The sequence below is a fragment of the Linepithema humile genome, chromosome 5 (genome assembly GCF_040581485.1).
Source record: "Linepithema humile isolate Giens D197 chromosome 5, Lhum_UNIL_v1.0, whole genome shotgun sequence".
Classification (NCBI taxonomy): Eukaryota; Metazoa; Arthropoda; class Insecta; order Hymenoptera; family Formicidae; genus Linepithema; species Linepithema humile.
The window spans coordinates 23,034,101-23,055,565 of NC_090132.1; the positions used below are offsets into that span (position 1 = coordinate 23,034,101).

A 21,465-nucleotide genomic window follows, 5' to 3' on the forward strand; every position below is an offset into this window, starting at 1 on the left:
TTTGATACGTGTAGCATTTAAATTGCAGATAGATCCCGATTCAGCCTCATCGATTAAACTTACATGTGTTAACACATGTACAATTTACATTTATCACAATTATTATTTATATATACCAACATAGATACTCAGAATTTAACGAGAAAGTGTCCTAAGAAAAATGAAAAATATTCATAAAAACTAAACTTTACCTCCTTCAAGATAATACTTCAAGGTATATCATTTTTCAATTTCTAAAAAAAAAAACCTTAATTCTAAAAACACATTGCTTCTCACATAAAAATCAAATAATTCTTACTAAGAATCATTACACAGAAAAAAATTTTAATTTCAGTTTTCTATTATAAATTGGTTATTCAGATAAGTCAGTCTGATTTCCATATGCTTTAGCAGTAAATTTCCTAGAAATACATTAAACATTATAATATTTATACGAATAACATAGTATTATTATATCTTAAATATAAAATTTATATAATAAAGAAAAATAAACTATTGTATTTGATTAATATACTAATAACTTACTCAATTATACTGGGCAATTCCTTGTATCTACAGATATACTTGTGTCCAAATCCATAGGATGAGTCTATTACTATCATTTGGATACGATTTGTATCATTTCCATGACTATTCATTGCTGCCTGATAAAGCTAAAACACATTCACAAACATTAATATCTTACAATAATAATTTAAAAGCTGTAAGTGACGTTTGTTTTATCTAAAAGAATAGAATGAAACATATATATTGCAGTTATACCTTATCTGCCAAATGAATTGGAATTACACCATCATCTTCAGCATGTAATATTATGACAGGACAATTAATTTTGGCAATATGTTTATCAGACTCAAATCGTAAGTTATTTTTATAAAAAGGTTCAACAATCATCCAATGAAACCATGGTAAATGTTTAAATATCTGCAAATATGTGACATACATAAATGGAGATATGTTTACTAGAAACAATGTAATTTATATCTAAAAAATTAATATTTAGTATACCTGTGCGAATGGATGTTCTGTTAATTCATCCGCTATGTTGTTAAACGGTGCTTCTAAAAACAATCCTGTTGGTTGTATATTTTCAGTTGCTAACAGAGCTAATACATGTGTAGAGACTCTGTCAAATAAAAATTTATATGAATCAATCATACTCCTATTTATAATATCAGTAGAAAAAATAATGCAAGAAAAAGAATATATAAACCAACTTACCCAGTTCCTAATGAGTGACCCCAGACAAAAACTGGAGCTGAACCGTTAACTTTTTTCATTACCCATTCAAAAATATATTTACTATCCATAACTACACCTGCTTCCGAGAGCTCAACCACATCACTATCTCCATAACCTAAAATTGATTTAAAAAATTGTTAGTAAAACACGTATTTAAACATTTAAACACTTAAATATTACTTTCACACAATTATTATAAAATCCAATGCAAACTTCTGATACTCACTTCTATAATCAAAACATATGACATGATAATCTAAGTCTTGGAAAAGCTTATAAAGTTCAACTCTATGGGAACTTGCTCTATTACCACTGTTTCCATGCATATATAGAAACACAGGCCGTTTGGCATTATTTAACACTGCTTCATAAGCTTCATCTGTTGCAGGAATGGAATTATTTAATAAAGACCGTGGTAATATTTGCCTGTAAATACACTAGCTTTTAATACATAAATACATACTATATTGTAACATAGAGGAAATGTCAAATAAATGGTATTGGTAATAAAAAAATTTTATTTCATACTTCATAATTTTGTAATTACTCACCATACACCTATTTTCACTTGTTGATCAGTGTGTAAATAAAAATTTCTAGCACCTTCCAATCCCATTAATTTTGGATTGGAAAATTCTATTTTGATTGGCCATTGCACTGAAATAGGGTAAAATTATACACATTATTAAATAAGATATACTATTCTTATCAGACTTAAATGTCAAGTAAAAGCAATAAATGTTATCTTCATGTCTGATATAATTCCATAAAAAATAATTGTGACTAAGATTATCAATTATGATGCTTTTTATACCTTTTATCAGTTTATAAACTTATATTATTATCAGTTTATAAAATATATAAATATTTGGTAATTACTTACCAAAATTTAAAAATAGTATTTTTCTCTGAATGGTGTAGGAATAATGAAAAATTACAGGCAAAAGCCCAAATAAAACGAGATATAACAATGCAGATGCCTTCATACTCCAAACTAAATTTCTGCAATACAAAATTAACATGTATACATAGCCGCGTGTAATTGATAATTATGCAAATACACAAAATACATATAGTATAATTTTTATGTTATTTTTCATACATTTAGTCATATTAATAAAATAGGATTAACAAAAGATATATACATAAGTAAATATATACAAGCTGTGCTACATTCTTTACCAATTGTAAAACCAATTCTCCCTCCCCATTCCAACAATAAAAAATTAACAACACATCAATCTTTAAATACTTTAATACTTTTTATTTGTAGCATTGTTAAAAAAACTGTATCATGTTAAAAGTTGCAACAATAAATGTTGATTTTATAAAGAAATTGCAAATTTGTTAAGGTTTAAAAGGATTTCTGATAATTCTTGAACATTTTGTGTATAATTTTTTTTTTTTAACATTAATTCAAGCATTTTGTAACATTTGCTACAAATAAACAAAATAATAGAGATTAGTAACCTGATGAAACAATAACAAAATAGTGACAGAAAAACAATGATAAAAAATGAGTAAAAACACAATAATGTTGCTGCATGCAAAAATTGCACAGAAAATTATATATATAGGATAGACATTTCTGTTGTTAAATATATACATAAATTAAGTAAAAAGATAAAACTTATTCAATAGAAAAAAAATATCAAATAAATTTAATTTTAAATATTAACAAGTTGTATGCAAAACAAATGATATGTCATCTATTTCTATTGTATCTTAATATAATCATGTAGCAGTCAGATTATATTCTTAATTATAATTTGTAAGATATATTTCATACAAAACATAATGCTACATACACACCTTTTGATGTTCATGATATACAGCTCACATATAAATTTTCTATATACTTGTATATTATTTATTTAACAAGATTATTTCAAGGCTCATAATAATAAATATAATGGAACAACAAAAGGGGATCAAAAGCCCAAGCAGGATCTGAGTGCTACTAAATTCTTTTTTATTAAACAATGTTATACGTTGTTCGGTCGGTTATGCAACCATATTCAATACATAACATTTGTGTCTGTATTGTATTACAAAATTGAGATTATTAGAATTTGTAATGTTTGTATATTAAATGTAGAGTTTGTATATTAAAAATTGCAAATATATACCTGATAAATATGAGAATTAGTTACAATAAATTTATTAACCATCTCTTCTTCTATTAGTGTCAATTTGTATGAGACTGTGATAAAAATCAAAACGTTACTTTGAAATAAAGTTCATATTTTTTCAGAAAAAGCACAGAAACTTGTAATTACTCAGTTATTAGAACGTCATTAATTTAATGTTGTCTTTTGTATGAGCTGTGAACGACTGTAGAGAGTATTAGACTGTCGATGCTAAGAGGAAGGAAATAGAAAGGAGGTGGGGATAAGATAGAAAGGGGATTAAGATTCAGGAAGCAAACGCAGAAAGGGGATAACTATTCATCATTAAAATATTGACTAGAAGTATTTCAGTGAAATTGCCTTGATGGAAACATGGATGAGAGAGTAGAAAGGCTCTATCCACTAATCCCATTATAACACCTTTTTTATGGCAGTTCGGATGGTGTAAATAAAAATTAAGGTACCTACCCTCCTACCTTTTATTTTTCATAATATAAGAGAAAAAAATGGACTAAATAAGCAGAGTGACATTGAACTCCTCCCCGATAACTACACTCTTATTAAATTACTACCATCTTTCAGTACCATTGTTCACAGCTAAAAAAAAGACAACGTTAAATTAATCCATCACGTTCTAATAACTGGGTAATTACAAGTTTTTGTGCTTTTTCTGAAAGAATGTGAATTTTATTTCAAAGTAATGTTTTGGTTTTTATCACAGCCTCATATAAATTGACACTAACAGAAAAAGAGATAACTAATAAAATTTATTGTAACTAATTCTCATATTTATCATACATTTGCAACTTTTAATATACAAACTCGTTACAAATTCTAATAATCTTAATTTTATAATATAATACAGACACAAATGTTATGCACTGAAGATGGTTGAATAGTCAACGGAAACATTTACTACAACATTATTTAATAAAGAAGAATCCAGTAGCACTCAAATCCTGTTTTGGCTCTTGATCCCCTTTTGCTATTCCATTATATTTATTTATTTAATATTATACTTATATATTTTTCACCGATAAAAAAGAAGAAATTTATAAAACTCTTGATACATTTACTTTAATTTGCTCTTGTTACATATAATTTATATTTAACTTTATATTTGATCAGTTTTACATTTTTATTTATATTAATTTAACTTTATTTATTAAAAAAAAATTAAATAAGCTTGAAAACTACATCATAATGCACAGTGACATCGTAAAAAAATACAAAATATTCACAAAATTATAGTTGTAATAACTTACATTCCAATGTACCAAATCTCAAGGATGACGAATGGTACTAATGCTGCTGCTATTACTAGTGGATCATTCAACTTCATGATTGTTAGTAGCTATTCGTTTACAGTATTTTCTCGTCGCAAGTCCTTTCTTGGATCAAATTTAATTCCACAAACTTGTTATAAAAAATTATCGTTATTATGATAAATATAAGATAAAATTTAAATGGTTATAAAAATATTTAATATTTATATACATTATATGTTGCATTTATATAAATTATATGTTGCTTTTTTAAATATGTATCATTTATAACAAAAAGAGATTTATATAATTTTATTCTTACTTCAGTCTTCTTTCCATACTGTATCTTTATTTAATAAATATAACTCATATCTTAATCTTAAACATCAATTTTAATTAAAAATAACATAACATTTTTCTACTGACATATATTATATAGAAATAATATATAACAAGTACATAAAAAAATAAATCTTTAAGATAAATTAATAAATATCTTTATATATACTATCCCTTTCACTGCAATAATTAAAAATTCTTTATACAAATTAAATTAACAAATTTATTTAATAAATTGTGCACTAAAAACTAACAATTTAATTATTTCTTTTTACTAAAAATTAAAAAACCTGTAAGTATCCTTCACGTAACACATGCGTTATCACTTTCTAAATATTTATAGCGTTAGTGCTCTTATGTAAAGTAATAGTATGCGTAAGTGTCGTATTAGTATCAATTCCAATCCTTATCGTTACCAAGCTAGCAAAACAATGTGATAGTATAATAATAATCAGAATATTTAATCAATTTATAATATTCAATTTCGAGTGAAGGAAGGTAAAGAATACATGCAATTTTAACGAGACAAGCGGATACCTTATCACAAAACGTTTCTTCGGTAACCAATATACCATTATGACAGACCGATATTATTAATACGAAAAACGGCGAACACACTTATTCCGTCAGAAGATTGAGAGATATTATTTATGTAATTAACACTATGAACTATATATATATATATATACATATATATATATAAATGACGTTTATGCCGCGGAAGAAAGTATGTATGCAATTCCGAACGTATATTACGAATGTATATTCCGCGATTTTTACGTTATATCGTCACGATATTCGGAGTGATTCGTGTTTAAATAAAGGTATTTGCACGTCTATATTATATTATTGTCATTAATACTGATTATTTAATACTGAAACAATTGAGGAGCACGGAACAGCGTGAGTTAACTCGACGTCCCGACTTGAGCTTCAAGATTCGACTACTTGGACTTGGACTAAAGTGTGCATATCTCGTAAGAGATTGGCGGAGAGTGCAGGTAGTAGACACAAGAACAATGTGTTAAAACGACGCATGTTGTTCCTTCTCCCTTCTATATGCCAAAGCTTGAACATACATACCCGTTTTGATGGTATTAGAAATTGATGGAAGAGTAAAAACTTCTGTTAAAACGAGCGAATCTAATACTAAGGTTGCGTAAAATCTATTGCGAGAATCTTGTTACGTACAAGACCTTACGAGATATCTGTGTAAATGTACGGTATTATTTCCTGCACGGCAATCCTACTTTTATTACACATCGATAGTTATCGGGTGACTGGTATACACACTACGCATGACTACGCATCAGATGCAGTTTGTTATCCTTGAAATTTGAATAGCAGTTAAAAATGAGTAACCTTACGAGTTATCGCGGTGAAAAATGATGAACTTTGCTCATCCTAAACAAAAGCGCTTTTTTTACCTCATTCGATTATCGTTTTGCATCAAATTTGAGAACACTAAATATAGAAAGTTGCCGAATAAATTTTTACAATAATGTATAATTGTATATTTTAAGAATTTTTATACTGCCGTGTTTCTTATATTATCTTAATTTAATTTAAAATGTAATCATATTGTTGCAAATATTTTTAAATATGTAAACAATCAAGTTTTTGTGTATACTCAGTATACATTCATGTAAATTTGAGTAAATACATTTTTAGTCCGACTTACATTAATACATTTGCATTGATGCAAACAAATATTATGTTATCTTGCTTTCTTAAGTCCGTGTAAATGCGGCTACAATTGCAAATTATTCCTTATTTTCTATTGGTGAACATATAGGGAATAAATAGTGACAAAAAAGTGACTAATAAATGTACTGCACTGTAATGTATTGTAAAGAGCAATGTAACCGTTCACAGCCATCTATATAACTTAAATGTTTATGGAGAAGGTTGCTTGAAATTTGATGACATATCGTGGATAGATTAGGTTAAAACTGTTTACCTTTAAAATATCTACGAAGAACCCGATCTATATTACTTACAAAGGTATGCGAAATATCGCTTATACTCATCTTTTATACCATTGAAAATGAATAAGCATCATGATGTAAAATTTAAATGTTTTTTATTTGTATACTTGTGCATAATTTATTCAGCATATACTGATGTTTTTATGCATTAATAGATGAGCAGAAAGGAAGCGTTATCTCAATTTATACAACAAATTCACGGACGGCCTGTTGTTGTAAAATTAAACAGTGGTGTTGACTATAGAGGTAATAAAATTAATACAATATTAGCAATGTTTTTAGCAATAAAATCACCTGTATTAAAATGTTGATCAGTTTTCTTTGTTCGATTAGTTTAGAATATAACAGAACTTAACAAGTGCTGAAATTATTTTTTTTAAACTGAAGTGCAATATATCCTTCACAGGTGTATTAGCTTGTATAGATGGTTATATGAACATAGCACTGGAACAAACAGAAGAATATGTGAATGGACAATTGAAAGACAAGTATGGTGATGCCTTTATAAGAGGGAACAATGTGTTATATATTAGTACACAAAAACGTAGAAACTAATCATGAGATAATTTTAAAATAACATTAAATATAAAATAAGTGCGTAAAAAGTACTATAAATGAACAAAAAAATGAATAAAAATTTACCACTAAGACAATTAAAAAAAATTTATTTTGGTATATATTTTGAAAGCTTACTTCTAAAATAATTTGATTAATTATGATTAATTTTTGTTATACATAAATGTTTTTACATAATATTTGTATCTTCTACGAACAATAAAAAGTTTATATTACTATACATTTTATTTTATTCAAACATGGTTTGTTACTTGCTCCTCGTTCAATATTTCCTCTGTTTTATCAAAATTTGCTTCTTTTTCATCAATTTCATCAATTTGTGACTGTGCACAATCTATTTGAGATGCATTTGTTTCACCATGAGATATAGAATCACTGTTTTCATTTAAAGTTTCCACATTTGTATTTTCTATCAATCTTGATCTCTTAACTTCTTCTTCGCGTTCTTTCTGCCTCTGAAGTCTTCTTTGAATAGCTAGTTGCTTGTTTCTTTCAATTTTTTCTTTTACCCCATCATTTAATTCATCCTTGGCAATGGTTGTATGTTGTTCTTGTGAATTTGATATGTTATTAGATTGCATTAAAAGTTGATCAAATGCATCATCGTTAGAAGTGCTAGGAGCAGGTATAGAAACTTCCATTTCAGCTTGCTTTTGCTTTTGAATTTGTTCTGTTATCAATAAATCCAAATCATCCATAGGTGCGCTTTCCTGCTGCTCTCCTTCATCATCCGTGTCATCTTGAATGATTACATCATTGTCCGAAGTAATCATATCCAACCGATATTTCTTAAGAAATACCTGCAGATCCTTTTTTGTTCCAAGCTGCTCAACTCTGGTAAGAAAATCATCAAAATGATACTTTGGAAATAATCGATAGGACCAATGTTCCAATCTTTTCATAATTCTGTCAAGATCTGTTTTTTCATATCCTTTGCCATTGAACTTGAAACCTTCAAAATACTTTTCAATAGTTTGAATGCCATTCGGTCCTTTTAATCTTTCTGTATTAAGTTTGGGTATAGGATTTCTTACTACATGTGTCTTAGACTTTGATGGATCAATTCTTTGTGCAGTTTCTAATTCGTCATCATTATCATATGGTTCTCCTCCTGCTTCTCCAAGACTGCCATATTCGCCATCAGACTCTTGATTTTCATATTGTTCTACAATATCATCGTCACCTTCATAATTTGAAACATTGGCCATAATAGTATAAAATATTTGATTAAATTTAAGCACCGCTTATACAGACCTGAAAAAAAATTATAAACGTTATTAAATGTGATAAAATCTAATCCTAACCTATATTTGCATACAATAAAATCTAACACTTTTCTTTTTTACTTCAACAAAATCAATGTAATCAATGTATGTCTCATCTTTCTCAGACAGTTTATATATATAAAATTACGGCAAATATTTTAACGATAAACTTTTAGAATACTAAATGTACGACGGTTTGTAAGAATATAATTAGGCTTACTTGATGTTTAAATACTGAGTATTCTAAAACTCGCTATCGTCCTGTGACTCGCAATTTGTTTTCTCGTTTTCCATAAACTCGTCAAATTGACCGTCTGATTTCTTCATTCGTTCCAAAACCGATACAAGCAGCTTTTTGTTTAGGAGATCGGTTTGAGTTATTTCCCGCACAACGGACTCGCACTTTGGTTCGTCCGGCGATCGTTCATTTTGCAATTTCCCTAACATATTATTGTCTTGCTTCATCGGAGTTCCAGGCATCTCGTTTTATTATCGTATAGAGATTACGAATGATAATATTTAATGATTATATATATTCACGTTTACGTGAATAAATATCAAATATACTCAGAGACGTTTCGTTACAAGAAGTAAAATATCACTACCTATTAACCATAGATAATAACAGTATTTACCATAGATAATACCGATTGATCAGACAATAGGGGTGCGTTTCACCTTACGCCCACAGCGCTCGCAACATTCGTAAACTCGTTCCACCTAACGACCGCGGTCGCTGTGGTCACACTTGAAACGTCATAGATAACGTCATTGATTGTGACGCGTCGGCTCACGACGCCCGTGGTTCAAAACGTGGATTGTCGTGATCGTAGCCATGTTCGCGCATGTTTTTAAACTGTTCGTAGTGTTTGACAGTGACAATGGCTGCGTTCAGCAGAACAACTGCTGAATTGTCGTCTAGTCAACACTTAACGTTGATTTGTTGGTTCTAAAAGTAAGAGCCAATCATGTTCGATTGCTACCAAGCGATTTGTTCTGCTGAACGCGCCCAATGTCGTCGCAAAAAATTCTGTTTTACAATACTGAAAGCGACACAATGATAAAAGTAAATTTATCAGAAGAAGATGCCGTTCGCGCTCAAAATGGTAAGTCATATACTTTTAATATATCAAGAAATTTTAGTCAATAAGTATTTCCAGGACAACCATAACCCTAAACAATATTCGGTATTTTCTAATTTGGTAATTATTACTGAACCGTTACTAAAAATTGGTACTTACTAAATCATTTAGTACTTAAAAAATTTAGTACTTACTAAGGCCGGCGTCACATAGAACCCGTAATCCGTAATCCGCACCGAAAGTCCGCAAAAGTTACTAGGGATTGCGTCCGTAACGTTACGTGTGTTTTATCTCCTTGTGTCCCATGGAGCCGTAATTCCATGAAATTTCCGTAAAAGTTACTAAAAGTTACTAGTTATTACTAGTAATGCTTTTTTTAATTTTATTTATTTAACTAAATTTGACGATTTAATTAAAATTTTTGTTAAAATTATAATATATTCTGTAGTTTTCTTATGAATAAAATACAAATAAACAATTATAATTTGTTAAATAAAAAATAGTAATACCGTTACGTGTGTATTTACGGCTCCATGGGACACAAGGAGAAAAAACATACGTAACGTTACGGACGCAATCCCTAGTAACTTTTGCGGACTTCCGGTGCGGATTACGGATTACGGGCCACTTTTTCCAACGTCGGTTAACTTTAACCGACTGGTAACTTTTCAGAATAGCCAACTGAAAACTCGAAACTTGTATATGTATATGTATATACAAGTTTCGAGTTTTAAGTTGGCTATTCTGAAAAGTTACCAGTCGGTTAAAGTTAACCGACGTTGGAAAAAGTGGCCCTACGGGTTCTATGTGACGCCAGCCTAAATCATTTAGTTATAGTTACTAAATGATTTTGTGATAAATGCCAAATAATTTGATAATTATTACTAAACTGTTATAAAAATTGGTTAATACTTACTAAATCATTAAGTTATAGTTACTAAATAATTTTTTGATAAATGCCAAATAATTTAGTAATTATTACTAAACCGTTACTTAAAATTGGTTAATACTTACTAAATCATTTAGCAATAGTTACTAAATCATTTAGCAATAGTTACTAAATATTAAGTAATAGTTACTAAATATCTGGCAATAGTTATTAAATGTTTGGTAATAGTTACTAAATATTTGGCAATAGTTACTAAATATTAGGAAACAGTCAATAAATCATTTGGTAATAGTTACTAAATCATTTGGTAATAATTGCTAAATTATTTGGTAATATTTACTTAATATTTGGCAATAGTTACTAAATATTAGGTAATAGTTACTAAATATTTGATAATTGTTACCACATTATTTAGTGATAGTTACTAAATATTTGGTAATAGTTACTAAATCATTTGGTAATAATTGCTAAATTATTTAGTAATAGTTATTAAATATTAGGTAATAGTTACTTAATTATTTAATAATATTTACTAAATCGTTTTGTAATAGTTACCAAATATTTGGTAATGTTACCAAATCATTAGGTAATAATTACCAAATATTTGGCAATAGTTACCAAATATTTGGTAATTGTTTTGGTAATTATTACCAAATATTTGGTATTAATTATTAAGTTATTAGATAATAGTTATTATATCATTTGATATTAGTTACTAAATTATTTTGTTATATTTACTAAATTATTTGATAATAGTTATTAAATTATTTTGTAATACTTACTATATCATTTAGTAATACTTGCTAAATTATTTTGTAATACATACTAAATTATTTTGTAATACTTATTATATCATTTAGTAATATTTGCTAAATTATTTAGTAATACTTACTATATCATTTAGTAATACTTACTTAATCATTTAGTAATAGTTATTACATGATTTTATAATAAATGTCAAATAATTTGGTAATTATTTCTAAACTATTACTAAAAAATTTGGTAATATTTACCAAATTATTTAGTTATAGTTACTAAATGATTTTGTGTTAAATTTCATATAATTTGGTAATTATTACCAAATTATTATCAAAAAATTTGGTAATACTTTCCAAATCATTTAGCTATAGTTACTACATGATATTGTGATAAATGTCAAATAATTTGGTAATTATTACTAAACTATTAACAAAAAATTTGTTAATACTTATTAAATCATTTAGTTATAGTTACTACATGATTTTGTAATAAATGTCATATAATTTTGTAATTATTACTGAACAATTCGTTTATATTTACATATCATTTTGTTCTAATTATTATTTTTTTAGTGTACCTAAAATGACTTTTGAACTCATGATCCATATAACGGTGGACAACATTGTCGTAGCCTATAATTCGTGGACGAAGTTTACGCTTTTTTCTCTTTCGCAAAGCTACTTTCCACTCGCTTTCGGAGCTTGAGGAACTTTCTGATTCTTTTCTTCTTCGACGCATCAGCAACGTAATAGCTATTTTAGTACTCATATTTGATGTTGTCAACACACCGGCCATGTTGTTTCGCCTGTCTCCGTGGTCGTCTAATGCGTTCCACTAAAACTTTCGCTCGCGACGTTTGCGAGCTAGTGGAACACGCAATTTTGCGATCGTGGTCGCGGTCGTTGCGAGCGTTAAGTGGAACGCACCCTAGGTAAAAAGCGAGTAGACTAAAGGCGCATTCAAAAGATTTGCACAATTTTGCAAGCATAAGATCAACCAATTACGTATCTGATATTGAGTACACTCTAACTGGTTAATAAATTTGGTTTTAAATTTATGATCGACAATTATTATTGATGTTTTTCGTATGTATAACATAGTTTGCTACTTCTTTGATGACTCATTTTTAAAATGGATAACAATAGATACACTCAGCGTTTAACAAAGTTTGACAAACTGAGTACATCTTTTAAAGTTGTTATTACCTAAAATATCTTTGCAATATTTATTACAATAATATGAAAGCTTTGATAGTTTATAACCTTCATCGAGATTTATGTGAAGAAATATCATTTATCATTTACCAAAATAAAAACTACACGTGACTGTGAGGATATTATTCAGATCATGATTTCCGCGATTACGAAGGAAACATGTGGTGTAATGCCAAGTATGCCAAGAGGTTGATTTATCGATGCCAAATTCAAAAACTAATAAAGCAGCGATCTCAAACAAGAATGACCTAACTTGATGAGAGCACAAATATCACCATCACATAAACGTTTCTAAGGCGAGTGCTTGCCTCTTGTAATAAAATTGGAATGCAAAACTGCCTATTAATGATGTCAAATTATCGATTTATCGATACTAACATTCATGTTTTCTCCACATCTAGTAAGTCTTACAAATATAATTACCTGGTACTCTGCCAATGAATATGTCGTACATTATATTTGTGTTAGGTCAGTAAAAATCAGTTATTCAGACGGCCAAGCTTGCTATAATTAGCATTCCTGCATTCTGCATAGAGTTTTATGCATATCTTCATATTTTGACACTAATTATTAAGTGGTTTGTTTATATAAATATCTACAAATGCAATTTATAAAGATAAACTGATTCTTCATCCTTTTCCACTTATCCATGAGATAGATAATTATTGATATTTATTAACTTTGTCTTATTCCATAATTAATTTCAACCTGATTAATTGATATTTTAACTTGATTAATTAATATTTACAGAACAGTTCATACTTTATAAATAAAATTTGAAATTAAACAATTATATAAAGCAACAAATGTACAAAATAGATACAAAATTATAGCTTCACAAATAGATGTTTTGATTCTTATAAATTTGATTTGTTTGCCAGTATCATGTAGTGCATGTGTACGTACATTCCAATGAAATTTTAGTAACAAGGTGATCATGATGCTTTAATTAGACTGTTTTCGTAGGAAATAAACAATTGCATTCTTGTTTTGAAGAGCGAATGCCTGTAGAATGCATATTTGATTTTGGCTGTTTGCTATACTTGGCATCGTATCGTTATTCATACAAATAAAATGTTAAATTTTCTTTAATCTGATAAATCTATTTTTACTTAGAAAAAAACAAGCTTAAACCGAAGAAATATGAAGTAATATAAAAAAAATTATTTTATACATAAAGCTAATTAAGCATCTCGGCCAATAATTGAGATGTTAAACAATAAAATATACGAACATAGAAGAAATATAAGATTGATGTATAAAACAGTTGTTTATTGTTTTCGCACAGAGCACTGTCCGCGAGATTTTCTACTGGCAAGTGTCCACTCGGACACACTTCTGCATCTCATCGGTCATTTTCATCGTGTCAATATATACGGAAATCCATCTGGCACACACTCGTGAAAATACATGAGCTGTAAAACATGAGAAATGTATATCTTACTACGCTTTTCCTTCCCGTAAGTAATTAATTATCATAGAGTATTAATCATAATTTTCAAACGCTAATGATGCCCAAAATTGACTCGTTGATATCTTAAAATTAATTAGTTTTTAATATTGACGATATAGAGATTTTCTTCTTTGATATCAAAACATAAATCGCAAATGCATTCTCGTTATGTCATTTGTAAATAGCGTGTCATATGAATAAAATTGGACAGTTTTATTAATTTATGTGAACGAAATGAAAAGATAAAAGCAAATGATTATTCTATGAAACGCAGAATGTATTTTTGCTTCGAAACAAATGTGTTCTAAAATAAAGTAAATTGTGAAATGTGTGACAAATTCAGATGTATCACATTCATGCAATGTCAATTTTATTGTGGATAATTGTGTAGTGCGACATTTGTTCTACTTCATAAATATTTGTTGAATGCATCGCAACAAAAACATATTTCTCACGGATACTACTTATTTTTAAACTAACAATCTTTTAATCAATGTGCTTCACCATATAATTACATCTTCTGACTTCAAAAAAGTTCATCATCACAAATATTCTTTTTACAAAAAAATAGCACGGAGCAATTGTCCTCTAATCTACTTATCTGAATCGTTTTTGCTTCTATTGTTGTGAAGATTTTTGTCTTGATTCCAAGTGGCGAATCCTACATTGATTTGTCCGGTGCACCATACGCTCCGTTTTACTGTCGCTTACTCGAACCACGGGATTTTCATTCTCTATTTTCGTACCGCTGCAGTATAATCTGTTCGTACAAGAACAGTGGTAATCGTACAATATAAGAGATCTAATAAAAACTCGTTATAATATCGCATTCTCGTTCCATCATTGAGCTTTGCGTCAAAAGCTCGTTGATTGATGTGTGCTGGCTCAGAATACGAGACGTTATGGATGAACGGAGATGTACACTTAATTAAATATAATTTATCATATTAAACGGTTGCCGTATTAAATTGTAATATTTCTAAATCTTCTATCTTAAAGAGTTTTCTCTATTCAAAGTTATGATAAAAAGATTTCCTTAAACTAATAATATTGATTAAATTTTGCACTTCTTCGGCTCAAAACTTGAACTTTCTCCCTTAATTCTTAAGCTATTGTTCAAGGAAACTCGAATCGAATTTTTCAAAACAATTTTTCCCTTGCCACAGGTTTTGCGCTCTAGTTACTATTACAAGACCATGTTTTCAAAGGATAAAAATAATTTGAATCGAATAATGGCCAAGTCTCTCCGTACAGTACATCTTTCACCGCCGTCACCAGATCCCACGGGACGGGATGAACGCGAGACGAGGAGGAGCCGCCTCTACAGTCGAGGCCGGCTGGGTACATCGGTATCCCAGAAATAGCGCAAGCGCCTTTCCGAAAGCTTTAAGGCCCTAGCTAAAGAGGTACATGCCGACGATTGGCTGGAGCTTGCGGGGTGCGGTCCACGACCGGGCACGCAAACCGCTATATCGTCCCATTCGAATATTACCGCGGCGCCGCATCGCCTCGTGGCAGTGTGTTAATCGACAGCAAAGCTGCACCGCGAATTTCGCCTCTTTGGATCTTGTTTTTATTTCTTCACGCACAAGTCCGCACTTCTGCGAGACTCGGAGGGACCGATCGACCGTGTAGTATATCGGTGTTTTAAGTAGAGTAAAAAAAAGTCAAATTGCGCTGCCATCATGGTATGTTCTATCGATGATATCGTAAGTCGTCGCCCTGGTAAACATACACGTTTTCCTACTGTACTTTACCTATTTGTTGTATTTTTTTAACCGTGCTAGATCTATCTGTTTCTCTCTCTCTTTCTCTCTTTGTCTTACTCTCTGACTGTCGTAAAAAATTATTTGCACGTATTATATTTAGACATTTAACTTTAGATCACTGTCTCTAATCTGTTCTCAATCTCATTTGTGCACTTTTTTTGTTTTATTCTTTATGCATCGTGATACAGTAATGATTAACATATATCTCGTGCTCGAATTCTCTGAATGCGATAAAGTAGGGGCGCGCGTGTAAAGCAACCGACTATTTCCGGTTGAGAGAGATATTTTGGAACCACGATGGACGAGAAGCTGGAAAAACGTGATTGTTTCTTCAACGGCGAATTCGTTCGACACCGCCGCTTTAACATTATCTTCGAAAATAAAATATATTTTGCTATCCGAATATTTTTATAATGTGGTATTAATAATACACGAAAGAAAAAGAGCGATTGATATTCTCTTTTACGACTATTATGTCATACAAAGTTATCGCGGATCGTTTAAAGCGGCGGTTCGAAAAGACATATTGAAAAATCATCAAAAATAGCAAAAAATCTAACAATCATCAACAGATAAATGTATCATTAAATCGTAATAATTATTTTATTATATAAAATCTCACATATTTGCTATATAATATACTCAAAATTGCATGCATGCAAACTCCTGAATTTTTCACAGATATAATCAATTTCGATATCAGTATCTTGCATAAGATGTAGTATTCATTGAAATTGCAAATTAAGATTCACGATTTAAAGAAATAATAATAAACCGGATGGTTTTAGAAGCAAATGTGTTGAATGAACTTTAACAATGCACGAATGTTTCTTTCAAGAATAACTGTCGACTTTTAATTAGACGTTTCAAATCTAGAGTTTTTAACAATCTGTATATAATCGTGTAAAATTAATAAATCTAAAGTGGAGGTTCACTATTCACTGAAAATACGAACAAAATATATTCTTTATTTGATTGAATATATTTTGCATCTACTCATAATTATAATTCTGGTAATAATGTCTTTCGCTATGCTTGCAGGCTGACGAATTGCCGGCGGAACAAATTGCCGGTACGTATTCACAACTCGTCAATCCAATTATAACTCTTTTCTAACAATTTTTTATTTCTGTTTTAACAATCAATCACCTTTTAGCGTATTATGTTCTGGTAATCGAAAATTTGACTTACAAAGACAAGCAGTGGAATGGAATGATTGAAAGTTGTCGAGATCTGTATATCGAACAGTTTGTACGCAGGAACTAAAAATAGAAAGCTTTTACATCGGAACACAGTATCTGGATCGCATCGAGCCCGGATAAATTTTCATTGCTTTCGCCGTCTTTACCCAAGTTTATTTACGCTTTAATCCGATCGGGGGCAGCTGCAAAGAGTGCGGCTATGTATAGCTACCGAACACACGGTGTTAGCGAGAACGAGATGAGGGAGTATCCCGCGCGGCCGGCGATCAATTCTACAAATATATCGAAATGATAAAAATAGGAGAGAGAAAGAGGTTTCTCCAGCGGGAAACCCAGAAAAATAGCCGTAATTCCGCCTCGCCATTTCCAGCTGTTTGCGATCGTATCGTATCGTATCGCGCGGTGTTCGAGGATTTTAAAACGATTGCCTGGAGCGGCGCGCGTTCGTGAGTCAAGCTTTCCGCAACGCAGTAGCTCGGAATTTGAGAGCTCTGTGTTACGAATATAGCCCGAACACTATACGATTCTTAGAGTGAACCGAAAATAAACTAAGGCGCAATTTTTTTTCCTGTTTAGTTGATAACGAAACAACCGACGGCGATGTAAATCCGTTTCGCGAAGACGCAAGCGTTTGTAGCTTATTGCTTATTGCAGGATAAGTGATTATCCTGGTACTTCGCTCAGATAAACAGATATTAATATACGTTACGTATGCATTTTAATATTTCACGCGATGTTACTACATTGCAGTTGGCTTATCGCCGAATAATTTTATATTCGGATTCAAAATTAAGGAGATAGTCGGAAGAACTGTGCGGTAATATGATATCGTGTCAAAAGCTCAAGAGTTTTGGATCATATGTTAAATCGGAGTTGAACATAATTTGAATTCGTCAAATGTCGGAAATTTAATAATCCGCGGACAGGTGCGAATCGTGTAGTCGTACAGGGCAATGATAAATAAATTGTGTACACTAGTGCGAACGATGGCGTATCAAGCCAAATAAGCTCAGCGCCAGCTGCCGCGTGCTGACGGAAGGGCGTTAACATTCGGTCTAAATCTGAACCGCTTCGACGAATGTCTTTAACCGGATGACTTATTATCCGAAACTAGTAGTAGCCGGAAGAGACCATTTGGTTTTTTATTCAATTTTTTTACGAGCTATCGGATTCTGTATCTTCGGTTAAGAAAACTGCTGTTTTAATTCTTATATGCTATTCATATTTCGGATTATTTTTGTAGAAGATCTAATCTATTCAAAATTTCTGTTACTTTTTCGTTTTGAGAGTTACAAGACTCGAATAGTGAGAACATTTTTTATATAAAAAGATTAAAGATTATATAAATTTTTATTATAATAATTACAATTGCTGAAATAAAGAAATGGTTACAGCACTACCAAGTAACTTAAGAGTGAAAGTTCAGTCATTGATAGCATTCTTATTCTAAAAAGAAAAAGTGATGATAATATCTGAAATACAATTGTTTATTTTGTGAATTATTGTTCACAGTTCTGCGCAAAGCTTTTGATAGCTTTGATAGGGACAAAAGCGGCAGCATTCCCACTGACATGGTTGCAGATATCCTTCGGTTAATGGGTCAACCGTTCAACAAGAAAATCTTGGACGAGCTCATTGATGAAGTGGACGCCGATAGTAAATATTTTTTTATTATTATTTGAACTGATATAGATCTTACTACATAATGTTATATCGCATGCAAAGCTTTCACTAGTTTTAGAAATCATACACTCTTGTGGGACTACAAACTCTGACAAATTTGCAATTTCTCTATCTAAAATTTCAAACACGAAAAACGCTGATCAGCTAAAAAAAAACAAGTCAAAGAAAAAATTTCTCCTCGCAAATGCAACCAACGTTAGACAGACGACAAATCTAAAATTTATTTAAAGATTATTATTGACGGTAACAATAGCTTGTTTACTCTTCTATTTCTAAAATGTTTACGGGACATTGTATATGCGATTGGTCTCTGCAAGTTGTTGTCAAATGTCACGCAATTTAATTTACCGTAACGCGCACTCCAAAATCTTATTTATAGAATTCGTTGAACAGTTTCGTGAGGTTTTCAACAATTCTTACAGAATCTGGACGACTTGAGTTTGAGGAATTCGTCACGTTGGCGGCGAAGTTTATCGTTGAGGAAGACGCAGAGGCTCTGGAGAAGGAACTTCGAGAGGCTTTCAGGCTCTATGATAAGGAAGGTAAGATGAAGAATGATAAGGAAGACATTCATAAATAATTTAGCACAGGAATGAGAAAACGTTGTTCAACAGGATCTATCTACTGTTAATGCAATTATAATTTTCAATGAAAATTATAATTTCAATGGATGGCTATCTTTAAAAAGGAAGCAATAGATATTTTATGTATTTCATAAAGCCAACGAAGTTCCGTTGTGAGGAAAGACACGCGTGACAAGGATGACATACGTGACAAGGAAATCTCAAGAAATATATTTATACAAACAAGCGCGCAAAATTCGCATTAGAGTTTCTTATACGCGAAATACAAAAATAAGCCGGTTACGCGGAGATTCCCAGCCTCACGTGGCGGCCGAAAGCCAAGAATGTCGTAATACATCTTTCATGAATTACGATTATGTCGAGTGTAGCGTATGTATTTTAACGTAACTTGGCACTGAAAGGATAAATATCTACTACGCGCGGAGTGGATAAATTTTGCAATTACTATTTGTGTCAAGTGAAAGGGGGATAAGTACTACGTGCCGAAATGGATTTGTAGAAGCGTACAGAAACAAGAAACAATGTAATAATATTGGCATTTGAAATTGCAATTTTCTCGAGCATAAGCGTGGAAAGGAAGCTGTGATGTTACGTCAATGTTAATTCATTAAAAACATATTGCGTGAGTCACGATTATAGGGCATTTAAATGCTACTCTCACACTTGTTATTTTCCTTGTTTAATCAGGTAACGGCTACATCCCAACGACGTGCTTGCGCGAGATTCTGAGAGAATTGGATGACCAGCTGACGAACGAAGAATTGGACATGATGATCGAAGAAATCGACTCTGATGGCTCCGGCACAGTCGATTTTGACGGTATGTTTTCGGTTTATTTCTTCCTCCTCTCGATCGAGATACGGGTGGTCCATAAATCCTAAAATTAATAAACAAATCTTGTTAGTTGGCTGTGTAATTTCTTCGAGAAAAATTATTTTTCTTAGAAATGTTTCTTTTTTACTTACTTTTCCGGGTTTAAAATTTTTCACAATAGTTACAAATTGAAACTAAATTGAAAGACGGTACAGTACTGTTAAATCAAAAGATTCGCTCTATTCCATTCTCCCGGAGAATCGGCATATGCCTGTGACATCATACAAATTGAAGGAAAGAAAGCCAAGCGGTTTATTTATATTCGAACGAGAGTTGGCAGGTCGAGAGATGCCACTGATCTCGCATCTACCTATTTTTATATATGTACTTAACAAATCGCGGTGATTTATCAAAATCACACGTCCGTTCCAATTTCTGATAAATCTCACATGTGATATTCATAAATATTATAGTGTAAGACAACTCTGCAAGAAATAGATTAGAAAAAAAAGTGGAGGAGAGAAATACACTTATTCTGTAAAATTGAATCTTTTTTAATCTTTGTGTACCAGTTATTGATCGGCACGCTAATTAAACTGACAATAGAAAAGAATATATTGCAGAAGATAATTATTATTCAAGAATTAAGTACGAGATTCGAAAACATTAAAGCGTATATAGAATATAGAAAAAAAGTAGATCGAAATTCGGCATTTTTCAATTTATGCAAACATGTAAAAAATTCTATTGACCAAGTTTCTAATTAAAGTAAGACTATATCTTTGAACAAAAATTGCTCGCAGCAATATCAGGTCCATCTTTTTGCTCTTTTCAGAGTTCATGGAAATGATGACTGGTGAATAATTATCTTGAATGAGTGGTGAACTGCTTTTGGATCCAAAGACACTTATGCGCGTGTAACGTTATGTCTTGAAAATAATCATTCGCGTGTTTATGAGGAATCGATGTACAACAAATTTATTCGCACAGAGATATCTTCCATTTTATAATTAGTCTCAGAAGCAAATTCCTGTCATGAACATGAATTCATCGAATGAATATTTCCTGCTTTTATACGTACATTATATTTATTATAAAGCAGCAAGTTTTATTTTGTTTCGTATACTTACATAATACCTTAAAATTTTTTTCATTGAAAAATCAATATATTTATTGTTATTAATAAAACAAATTAAGTCTTATATTTTGTGTT

The 21,465-nt window shown here is 30.7% G+C and overlaps 4 protein-coding genes across 12 annotated transcripts; 2 read left to right on the forward strand and 2 right to left on the reverse strand.

Annotated features, from left to right (window-relative positions):
* Positions 1-307: 307 nt before the first annotated feature.
* Positions 308-6,316, reverse strand: LOC105676177 (lysophosphatidylserine lipase ABHD12). 8 transcript variants are annotated; one of them, XM_012373886.2, is made up of 11 exons: positions 6,059-6,309; positions 5,266-5,395; positions 4,637-4,787; positions 2,126-2,244; positions 1,794-1,899; positions 1,469-1,668; positions 1,222-1,357; positions 1,009-1,126; positions 763-924; positions 526-653; positions 308-401 (listed from the first exon to the last, which is right to left on the reverse strand). In XM_012373886.2, the coding sequence occupies exons 3-11, from the start codon at positions 4,711-4,713 to the stop codon at positions 353-355; spliced, it is 1,095 nt and encodes a 364-aa protein (XP_012229309.1). In that variant the 5' UTR covers positions 4,714-4,787; positions 5,266-5,395; positions 6,059-6,309; the 3' UTR covers positions 308-352. The 8 variants fall into 8 exon arrangements, with proteins under 8 accessions (XP_012229309.1, XP_012229308.1, XP_012229312.1 ...); XM_012373885.2 differs by lacking the exon at positions 5,266-5,395 and having other exon boundaries at positions 6,059-6,308; XM_012373889.2 differs by lacking the exons at positions 5,266-5,395; positions 6,059-6,309 and adding an exon at positions 5,513-6,044 and having other exon boundaries at positions 4,637-4,762.
* Positions 6,317-6,819: 503 nt separating this feature from the next.
* Positions 6,820-7,759, forward strand: LOC105676206 (U6 snRNA-associated Sm-like protein LSm6). Its single transcript, XM_012373942.2, has 3 exons — positions 6,820-6,979; positions 7,119-7,209; positions 7,370-7,759. The coding sequence occupies exons 2-3, from the start codon at positions 7,119-7,121 to the stop codon at positions 7,516-7,518; spliced, it is 240 nt and encodes a 79-aa protein (XP_012229365.1). The 5' UTR covers positions 6,820-6,979; the 3' UTR covers positions 7,519-7,759.
* On the reverse strand, positions 7,612-9,164 carry LOC105676086 (protein TIPIN homolog). The gene is made up of 2 exons (XM_012373688.2): positions 9,025-9,164; positions 7,612-8,793 (listed from the first exon to the last, which is right to left on the reverse strand). The coding sequence occupies exon 2, from the start codon at positions 8,745-8,747 to the stop codon at positions 7,773-7,775; it is 975 nt and encodes a 324-aa protein (XP_012229111.2). The 5' UTR covers positions 8,748-8,793; positions 9,025-9,164; the 3' UTR covers positions 7,612-7,772.
* Positions 9,165-15,696: 6,532 nt separating this feature from the next.
* LOC105676184 (troponin C, isoallergen Bla g 6.0301) lies at positions 15,697-21,454 on the forward strand. Of its 2 annotated transcripts, none has more exons than XM_012373901.2 (6): positions 15,697-15,910; positions 17,012-17,042; positions 18,685-18,828; positions 19,278-19,397; positions 20,127-20,258; positions 21,088-21,454. In XM_012373901.2, exons 1-6 carry the CDS (start codon positions 15,887-15,889, stop codon positions 21,114-21,116), a joined length of 480 nt encoding a protein of 159 aa, XP_012229324.1. In that variant the 5' UTR covers positions 15,697-15,886; the 3' UTR covers positions 21,117-21,454. The 2 variants fall into 2 exon arrangements, with proteins under 2 accessions (XP_012229324.1, XP_012229325.1); XM_012373902.2 differs by having other exon boundaries at positions 15,697-15,889.
* Positions 21,455-21,465: the final 11 nt, after the last annotated feature.

Bases quoted from the DNA above. Each gene is read 5' to 3' on its own strand.
- LOC105676177 (XM_012373886.2), bottom strand. From the start codon at position 4,713: ATGAAGTTGAATGATCCACTAGTAATAGCAGCAGCATTAGTACCATTC. The intron at 1,358-1,468 runs GTGAGTATCAGA...AATCAATTTTAG, and splicing joins CATATGTTTTGATTATAGAA to GTTATGGAGATAGTGATGTG. The intron at 1,127-1,221 runs GTAAGTTGGTTT...TTTATTTGACAG, and splicing joins GGTCACTCATTAGGAACTGG to AGTCTCTACACATGTATTAG.
- LOC105676206 (XM_012373942.2), top strand. From the start codon at position 7,119: ATGAGCAGAAAGGAAGCGTTATCTCAATTTATACAACAAATTCACGGA. The intron at 7,210-7,369 runs GTAATAAAATTA...TATCCTTCACAG, and splicing joins CAGTGGTGTTGACTATAGAG to GTGTATTAGCTTGTATAGAT.
- LOC105676086 (XM_012373688.2), bottom strand. From the start codon at position 8,747: ATGGCCAATGTTTCAAATTATGAAGGTGACGATGATATTGTAGAACAA.
- LOC105676184 (XM_012373901.2), top strand. From the start codon at position 15,887: ATGGTATGTTCTATCGATGATATC. The intron at 17,043-18,684 runs GTACGTATTCAC...TATTGTTCACAG, and splicing joins GCCGGCGGAACAAATTGCCG to TTCTGCGCAAAGCTTTTGAT. The intron at 20,259-21,087 runs GTATGTTTTCGG...TGCTCTTTTCAG, and splicing joins CGGCACAGTCGATTTTGACG to AGTTCATGGAAATGATGACT.